The 9,636-nt window shown below is 36.8% G+C and overlaps 2 protein-coding genes across 2 annotated transcripts; both read right to left on the minus strand.

The window, feature by feature from the left end:
• Window positions 1–1,583: 1,583 nt before the first annotated feature.
• On the minus strand, window positions 1,584–4,920 carry LOC121423691 (anaphase-promoting complex subunit cdc20-like). Its single transcript, XM_041619118.1, has 5 exons — window positions 4,823–4,920; window positions 3,751–3,976; window positions 3,239–3,364; window positions 2,360–2,537; window positions 1,584–2,117 (listed from the first exon to the last, which is right to left on the minus strand). The coding sequence occupies exons 2-5, from the start codon at window positions 3,910–3,912 to the stop codon at window positions 1,978–1,980; spliced, it is 606 nt and encodes a 201-aa protein (XP_041475052.1). The 5' UTR covers window positions 3,913–3,976; window positions 4,823–4,920; the 3' UTR covers window positions 1,584–1,977.
• A 2,820-nt stretch (window positions 4,921–7,740) lies between these two features.
• On the minus strand, window positions 7,741–8,764 carry LOC121424202. Its single transcript, XM_041619810.1, has 2 exons — window positions 8,423–8,764; window positions 7,741–7,866 (listed from the first exon to the last, which is right to left on the minus strand). The coding sequence occupies exons 1-2, from the start codon at window positions 8,762–8,764 to the stop codon at window positions 7,741–7,743; spliced, it is 468 nt and encodes a 155-aa protein (XP_041475744.1).
• Window positions 8,765–9,636: the final 872 nt, after the last annotated feature.

A 9,636-nucleotide genomic window follows, 5' to 3' on the forward strand; every position in this document is an offset into this window, starting at 1 on the left:
TACCCCATCTCTCTCTCTCCTCTCTCTCCTTTTATCTTTCCCTTTCTGTTGATTATTTTCTTTCTCTATCTTTTCCTATATATATCTCGACCTCCCTATGTCTATACAATCCTTCATAATGTCTTTCGCCTTCTCTCACCCTCTCCTATCCCCATGCTACCCCCTCTCTCTCTTAATCTGTAACTGTGGGTGATTTCAAGTTCAGTGTTGACATTTTGGTGTTGGTTAGGCTCAATTTTTACACGATTTAACGTAATATGAAGATGGTCCTGAAAAGTCACTCACTAGTTGTTGAGATGTCAATAATGTCATCTGGATCAGTTTTACAAACTCTGAATAAGTTTTGGAGCGAGGGGAATCAATCCAAATTTCAACACCAGCACCACGGCCAACACCGGACTTGAAATCACCCTATGTGCCTGTCTGCATGTGATTTCCTCCACCATACCCACTCCTCATTTTCCAGACTTAAAAATCCCCTGTCTCTGTCTATACAGTATATATATATATACCATTCTTAATTACATAGACACAACACGAAATGAACAGATCAGATATAACGTATGACGTCACGTTTTAAATGTATTTATTGACATTTACGTGTATTTGACATTGTCATTTTCACCTATTAGTTATTGATGAGCAAATAATGAATTTAATTCATCATTTGCTAAATTAACATATTTTTTTATCAATTCTTTCTCTTACTTTCAAAGCAAAATTAAAATGTGATTTTCGACTTGGTCTTTCAAACATAAAATTTCAAAAACAGCATTTCTCATTCATCAAACTACTTCCTCGTTTGTCATTTAATAATAAAAAAAAATATAATTGAGCGAAGAAATGAAAATTCTGATTTTATAGTTATACAGAATATAATCAACATTGATGAGTCACATATTATGCTAGAATCAATTGTCACATCCACAATCAATATAATTACTTATATTTTTTCAATTATTAATTTCATTCTCATTCATCATCACATACGAGCAAATAATGAATTTGATTCATCATTTGCTAAAATAAACCAATTTTGACGTTTTATTTATTTTTCTTTTAATGACAAAACAAAATAATCTTCGACTTCGAAGTATTTCAAAAATACAAAAAAAGTTCTCATTCTTTAAATATCTAGGCTTTTTTCTAATATAAGCAACAAAATAATTTCAGTTATATAATATTATGCATGGACTTAATGGAATTAACTGGCACAATCATATATATTCTCAATTTCATTTTAAGAAATATTTTATTATAGGCAGATGACCTCTACTCATTATAAGCTGTTTCCTTACTTCATTTTTTTTTCACCCTTGCCAGGGTTCGCCGAGAAGCAGCTAAAAAGTGTATAAACATTACTAGTAAATGTGAAAATTTATCGAGGTCACACAACAGTGACAATAATGTTTGCCGCAAAGTTTATCCTTTTTTCAAAAAGTATGGTCTAAAGTAGTTAAAGAATGTTTTCAGTTATTATTTTATATTATTAATTGGGATCAAGATGCCTTGTCGCATTGTGGTTCAAATCCCACCACAGCCTTCGTGTCCTTTGGCAAGGCGTTTATCTACATTTGCCACTCTCCACCCAGGTGTAGTAAAGGGATACCATCCTTGAATGCTCGAGCGTCCGATCAGGGTCGTCGGTGATGCAGCCGGGGAAGTATATGCAACGCTTAGAAACATTTCTCTTAAACGCTACATAACTGCTGTATATTATTTTTTTATCATTATATAAATGGGGCATGCAAATTAACATGAACAATATTTGGGGGTATAGGATGGGGGTTATTTACTTAATTTAGCTAATCAAAGCTTCGTCAATTAATTTGCCTTTACTTAGATCCCATTGTGTCCCAGTATACCTTGCCCCATTTTTCACTTGTTGGCTTGTATATGGGATAGGACCTTCATGCTTACATTCGGTGACAGAACGACGTATACGTTGAAATGAGAAAACAACGTTTCCATAATGTCTCATCTCATCAGTCCCAGTTGAATAAGCGATCGTCTCCTGGAAAGAACGGTGGAAGGTTGTCCCCTATGTGACGTCATGGATTCCCTGGTCTGTTCTAAATCCCAGACGTAAATTGAATCACTTTCTTCCGATGTGGCAACTTCCAGGGAGAAATTAAGGAAACAAAGAACAAAATTGGACAGCTGCTTAAAAGAAAATTCTCACCATTAGGTTTGTATAGGCCTAATTTACTTTTGGGGTCGATTCGTCTCACTTTTCTGACGTGTGCGAGAAGCAGCATCCAGGATTTATTCCTGAATTATAAGTGCCTAAAACTGAGTAAATTTAGAACATTTTTTTTCATATCTGGTTCATTTTATAGTTTCATTTTTATATACTTACTCATTTGATATGATTTCTTGACGCTGACTAGTCCTGTGCTATTCGTTTCATCATCATCATTTGTCAAGGTGCCGCAGCGTTCCAGCGAAGGATAGTTCCAGAAAACAATAGCTTCTGGAGTACTCTTATGACTTGAAATAAGTTCCTGTTCACTCTCGAGCCATTGAACAGAGGTAACCTGGAAAATGAATTAAGTTAGAAAATCGGCAATTCACACAAGAAATAAATAGAAAAGTTTGTACAAAAATTGTATTCCTATCTAAAACAAGAAGAAGAATGATAAGAAGAAAAAAGAAAAAGAAGGTGAGGAGGAGACGAACAAAAACAAGATGAATGAAAAGAAGAAGGAGGAGGAGAAAGAAGAAGAAGGAGAGAAGGAGGAGACGTACAAAAAGGTAAAGAAGAAGAGGGGAGAGGGACCACAAAAAGAAGAAAGAGAAGTGCTATTTTTACAATCATTTTAGGGCCCAACGCTTCCATCCATAAAGACTATTCAGATTAAGATGTTGGCATACAGCAAGGAATTCCAACAAGTTCCATTAGTTTTACTGTCATTATAATTATGTTTTTCCTAGCTCGCTTCGTCTGCTGAATTAAAGACCTGGTAATTTTTTAAAGAAGTATTACATTGAGCAATCAGGTCCCCAAAATAAAGTCGCATTATTTTTTTGTGTCGGTGAGTGGTGATCTCGTCCTTAAGTTATTCCACAACATTTTACTCGCGAAAATTATCACTTAATCACATATACCAAAATGAAATGTGGTTCCTCTCTACGCTCTTACTGTCAAAAGTAACCCTTCATGTGTCTCATACACGAATATGACCGCTAAAAGAGGCTGGCAACCTACGTAATTGACCATATTGAAAAAAAAAAATACCTCGTGAGATACGCGTCGCTCTCTACTCTTGAGTCCAGTGAGGAGGTTCCAGAACTTCAATGTTGGCTGATGCCGGGTATTTCCGGTTGCCAAGAGATCCGGTTGCCATGGACACCAAGACATCCCCTACAAAATGTAGTAGTTATTACGAGGGTGTCAATACATCAGCTGACGACCGAGGATAGACACATAGCCCTGACATGATTATTATATCAACGATCACACTAAACGGAATTAGATTTAGTCGCGTAATGAGTCAAATATTTGAGATGCATGATGATAGCTTATCATGTAAAATTGCTTAAAATTGCTTTGGCGCCTTAAAAGGAAAATCTATTTTTAATAAAGATTTTGAGATAAAAGAAAACATATATTTCACTCTTTTCATTTTCAAATTATTTCCTTTACTGTTCTTTTCATTGTCATATTTTCTTCATCATTTAATTTTTGGTGGGCACATCTCTGCCCCTCCCCCTACCCTCGTTGGGTTTTTTTCGGTATCGATAACTTACCGAAATCCTTCCCTTATGGGCCTCTTTGAAACTGTTGGCTGGGATTTTCGGTTGTCTCATATCCCAGATCATCAGGTCCCCTTGCAAATCGCCGGTTGCAAGAAGGTCTCGAGCTTTATTGTATCGACAGGAAACGACTGGCATGCAGTGTCCATCAAACATTAGCACAGGTCTGTTTGATCTGCATCGGTCATCGTAGTGATACACACCGCCGTCTTCGCAGCCGCTTTTGATAAAAGTTTGAGAAAGAAAAAACAAATATTTATGTCGTTTTGGGACTTAAAATGAAATTCAAACACAACTTATCGCAATATCAATATGAATTGTTCACCATCACCACCGTTAATTAGAGGCATCGATCATCCTCATCATCGTCGTCGTCGTCATCATCATGATCAGTATCTGTATTAAAATGAAAAATCATCATTATCTTCATTATCATCCTCATCACCAACACTACCACATGGGACTATCATCATCAAGCAATATATTATCATGATTAACCGATTGATTTTTTTTGCCTATATAGAGAATTATCGTGTCATTGGTTTAAACGATCATACCTTTTTTCACCTATTATTGCAAGTTAAGAATAGTACGTTCTTGTGATTAGCACAGGGGTTAAGTGCTAGTGGTGATATAAGTGATGACGATAATGATGATGGTGGTGGTGCTAATGATGATGATGATGATGAATTATGATTAATATTATCATTATTATCATTATTAGTATTATCATTATTATCAGTATAATTATTATTGTTATGAAGATGATGAGGAGGAGGAGGAGGACGGTGATGAGGTTCGTGATGATCATGATGGTGGTGATGATGGTGACGATGATAACGATTATCATGATCATGACGATAGTGATGGTGGTGGTGGTGATGATGATGATGGTGGTGGTGGTGGTGATGATGATGATGATGGTCATGTTCCTGATGGTGGTGATAATAATGGCGACCTTTAAAGTGATACACTAATGAATACCCATCATCACCACCACCTTCATTATGAGTAGCTTGAAATAAAGTCACCACTAAATCCTTTTTGTTTACTTTACAATGCTTACCAGGTAATGCCAATTCTATTCCATTGAATGCATAAAGGACTTGACTCAAGTTCAAATTCGTCATAGTACTCCCGCCATATTCTTGATTCTAGGTTTGTCAATGTCTGGAGAGACAGAAAGAATGAAAATGTCCCTCTTAGGTGGATAAGTATATGTATTATTGTGGTTACCTTTTGATAAATGAACGATTTTAATTGTAATCTATTTTTATTTCATTTAGAAAATTAGAATATAGACCATTTAGATATATGAGGTAGAAAGCTGTTCATAGAGACAAGGACCATATTGTCCATATAGCTACGTTTTGATAGAAAAACGGTAAGAACTGGTCCGGAAAGTGTCACATCGGACCTTATTCTGGGTATTTTTTTTTAAACGGAACGGAGCATAGCACAATGTCTCGGGAGTTAACTTAATAACACTTTAAATCTTAAAGTAAAACACTTTAAATCTTAAAGTAAAAACAAAAATAAAGATCTATTTTAAATTCAACATTTGTGATGATATGTCACAGCAGTAGTATAATGAGTCAAATGCTTGTTGAATACATTTTGAGTTTTGCCCCTAAGCCAAGTCTGCCCCTCAAGCCTATCAACATTAGTGCTTACAATAAAAGCCCGGTTCTGTGCAAGGGTTGTTGCAGTTGCAAACATCTTCGCATTGTCATGCCATCCAGCACAGCTGATCTTGGCGACGTCATCACTTTTCTTAAAAATAAGTTCACAACTGACGTTCGAGATTGGGTTCCAAACGTGGACATCGTCATCATTTATGAAAAGGACATCGCCGTCACTTTGGACATCGGCGATATCATAACCTGTTCTCGAGATGACAAAAAATGATAATGAATTTGGGGAATATTTTCATGCACCACAACCAGATTTAAAATGAAGTATTTTTCCTGAGGATTCACCTTTTTATTTTTCTAATGGATGGGTGGGCACAGTCATGATTGGTAAATAGGTAGAGATAGATTGATAGATAGATAGATAGATAGATAGTTACATACAGATAGATAGATAGAGAGAGAGGGAGAGGGGGGAGAGAGAGAGAGGGGAAAGCATATCTCATGATGACAAAAATATAGTGTTAAAATGAATTAAAATAATACAATTTATTGTTGGTGTGCGGAGAGCTGCAGGAATGGAAGGGGGAAGGTATAAATAAGACCTAGATCTTACATCTCTACATTTGACATTTTTCAGAAATTAGCCTTCTTACACATCAACATAAAAAAAGCATCACCTTAACTCCCCCTCCTGACCATCTCCTGCGCATGATCGAAAATGATTCGTTCCATCCATTGGCGGCGGAAGCGAAAAAAATTAGGGTGGGGGACCAACATAAATTGTTAAAATGTTGACAGCAAAAAATACAGGTTATCAAAAAAAATTTAGGGGGGATCGCCCCCCACCTCAAATTTAGGGGGGGACAGGTCCCCCGCGCCCCCCGCTTCCGCCGCCTATGGTTCCATCCCATGCATTTCCTAAAATCTACATCTACCCGTATTCAAATTCAAATAAAATCAGAACTTACGTTGTCCCATTCCAATAATTCGCTCTGGCTGGAGATTATCCAAATACATTCGACGGTGGTTATAAGCATGTCGTCTGCTTGTCATATTCCCATCAGTATTTCCACATCCATGACAGTGACGTGAAGTCGAAAACATTGAGTCTCTGCGCTCTTTTGGAAAAAAGGTAATTAAAATTACTTTATCCCAAGCTTGGAGTATAAACCGAATTATGATTCTGTGGTGGATTATGAGTGAGTTATATCGATTTTCAGTGAATAAAGGCCATCTTAGACGCCCTCTTAAAAATAACTTTACTTTCCCGGATGCGGATTTTTGCTGCAAGTTGTCTAAGTTCAAACCATATATTAGTCCGTCTAAAACTGATCATCACACAAAAGCACGTTAATGTATGTATGTCATATTATACCTCTAAATACCTAATCATACATGGCCCTGGAAATTGAAGCCGGGGTGCTGGGGACATCATTGGGGTGCTGCGTGTATTATTCTCCAAAGGCAGCACCCCCAGGTATTCTGGAAGATGTGTTGAAATAGAAAAATGTAACCAAAATGACCTTCATTTTGTATAGTCACCCCCCTTTTTTTTTTGGGGGGGGGGCTTTTCAAATTTGTCTGGACCAATTTGATCTCCATTTTGAACTGAAAACCTTTTGTTAAATCTTTTTTCTTCTTTTCAAATATACGTCAGCACCTCAAGTCAGAAAATCATTCCAAGGGCCCGATAATCATATGAATTTCAAGAAAAACATAAGATTAAGATGTTATTATCAAGTTATTCTATATTATTATCATTATTATTATAATTACTATTATTGTCATTATCATCGTTGTTATCATTTTTTATTATAATTTTTTGAATTATTCATTCCTTTTTAAATTATAATTATCATCAAAGTATAGCTCTCTTTATACGCTTCATGTACAATATGAAATTTATATTTTAATATATAAATTATTTTGATAATTTCTTCACTTGTTTTGTGAATCCATGTCAATAGTAAATCAAAATATGTTAAGTGGGCTGATGAAAAAAAAATAACTGTAAATAATAATTACCCTTTTTAAGGTATTTTGGACCGGGTCTAGAGTTACCTAATCCTACACAGTGGCGGATCTTAAAAGGTAACCCGTACCCCCCCCCCTTCCTCGGGCTCCCTCAAAGGGAGAAAGAGAAAGGATGGGGTGGATATCGGAGGGGGTTACGACGCATTACGTCGCAGCAGAGTAAAAGAAAACAGAACCCAAAGTGGGCCAAAGCCGCAAAAATGCCTCTTATATTTTGGAAGTGAAGATTTTTTTTTTGCTTGTTAATATATCCACCTCCCTCTAAGCAAAAAGCTAGATCCACTACTGGTATACATAATAGTAAGTCGCAATTAAGTCAAATCAATATCTTACTTGCTTCGTATTTTCGTGACCTGAAATTCAATACATCTCCGCTTTTCTTGTCATATCCTTCAAAAAGAATTGCAGCAACTTCCTCGCTGAAGGGATCACCGTAACAAGTCTAAAGGGTTCGTGAGAAAAAAAACCTGATAAATGATGGCAATTTGAAAACAAAACATTAACTAAAGGGGAAAGCCTAAGCGAAAGAAACGTGAATGTGGAATGGGTTTGCACGTAATCAATGAAGGGGTCGTCTAACCCTTGGCCTGAAAATGGCATATTTTTTTTTAAATCACCCCAAGCAACCTCGGAAATCAGGGGAAATTTTATCATTTATCAGTCATATTTTAACTTAAAATGTTTATGCATTTTAATGGCCCATGGTAATCGAAGTCATCTCGAAAAGTTTCTTTTCTGACTTAGTTTTCAGAACGAACTTGGGCCGTCCCATTCAATGGGTGCACAGGGTGGGTGGATCAAGCAAAGACCCGAAAATTAAAGGCTAATATAACATTAATTGATAAAGATTAGCCCATTCTGGTACATAAATTATCAAGTTTAACCTATTTTGCCATATAGCTGTTAAGTGGACATAAATCTTTCAATGATGACTATGAATAAGCGGTACTTGGCAAGGAAACTGAGAAATGACAATAATTCATTTTTGACACACATACCGTATCATCTAAGGCATCCTCGGAAAGAGAAGTTGAGAGCGAGCTCGATGTCGACACAGACATCAAACTTTCATCGGAGGACGATGTCGTAAAACTCTCTCCCATGGTGTCGTATGATTGCGACATCGAGGATGACGATGGTTGTTGTTGCCGTTTGTCTTGTTCCGTCTTCTTCTTCATACTAGAATTGAGTTGAAACTCCGAGATATCGATGTGGCGATGGGGAATGAACCGGTCGAGGGTGGATGAAACTGGTTTAGAGGGTCGAAGTCTTGCCTTGGTCTTCTTGAAATGTCGTTGCCGTCTTGATTTCAATTGCCATCTTGTACTCGGGCAATCCATACAATATATATTACTATAAAAAAAACAACGATGACACAATTATTTTCTCGTAGAAGAGAGAGAAGAAGGGAAAGCGGTATGAAGAAAAAAATAAAGGAAGGGGCAGCGGAAGAAGGAGAGTGAGTAAGAAATGATAAAAAAAAGACAAGGGCGAAGGAGAAAAAGACTGGAAGAAGAAGAAGGAGGAGGAGAAGAAGAAAAAGAAAAAGAAGGAGAAGAAAGAGGCGGGGAAGGAGAAGACGGAGAAAAAAATGGAGACGGAGCAGAATAAGAAGAAGATAATGGTGACGATGATGATGATGACGACGACGATGATGATGATGATCAAGAAGGAGGAGGAGGGTAAGAAGAAGAACCTGAGGAGGAGGAGGTCAGAGGAATAAGCTAACAAGATCACTAAAAATTGGAAAGCAACATCACGTACATAACTTGATAACTCACCACTTGTTTTATAGTTGAAAATTCAATTGATATTGATATCAGGCATCTATGAAATGTTTTTCTCTGACAGTACAATATCCAATATTTGGGAATGATAATTTGTTCGTCGATAATTAGGCCTATATAGACTTATGGCATGTAGAGCGGTTTCCAATCTTTGAGTAAATCGACGTGTCTTGCGGATGCTCCTTTATGATCAGTAAGCTGATAGGAGTGTCGAAAACTTTTCAACTTTGGCCTAAAGGGAAGAGATTTAGAAACTGAAGTTCAAAGGGTCTTTTATTTTCAGAACAGTAAGAAAAATGCTTGGCATCTCAACGAGCAACTCATAATGTGTCCGCACAACAAACGAAAAGTCAATAGGGAGCTTGCGCAATATTACGCAGACACTTTCTGGAACACAGAGAATCTAATTGTTTAAAGCCCTTTGT

Source organism: Lytechinus variegatus, chromosome 11 (assembly GCF_018143015.1).
Source record: "Lytechinus variegatus isolate NC3 chromosome 11, Lvar_3.0, whole genome shotgun sequence".
Taxonomy (NCBI): domain Eukaryota; kingdom Metazoa; phylum Echinodermata; class Echinoidea; order Temnopleuroida; family Toxopneustidae; genus Lytechinus; species Lytechinus variegatus.

Excerpts from the sequence above, each read along its gene's own strand:
- LOC121423691 (XM_041619118.1), bottom strand. The coding sequence starts at position 3,912 with ATGTTTGATGGACACTGCATGCCAGTCGTTTCCTGTCGATACAATAAA. Across the intron at positions 3,365-3,750 it reads CCCATAAGGGAAGGATTTCG|GGGATGTCTTGGTGTCCATG; the intron begins GTAAGTTATCGA and ends TACATTTTGTAG. Across the intron at positions 2,538-3,238 it reads AGCGACGCGTATCTCACGAG|GTTACCTCTGTTCAATGGCT; the intron begins GTATTTTTTTTT and ends TTCATTTTCCAG.
- LOC121424202 (XM_041619810.1), bottom strand. The coding sequence starts at position 8,764 with ATGGATTGCCCGAGTACAAGATGGCAATTGAAATCAAGACGGCAACGA. Across the intron at positions 7,867-8,422 it reads AGGATGCCTTAGATGATACG|ACTTGTTACGGTGATCCCTT; the intron begins GTATGTGTGTCA and ends CGAACCCTTTAG.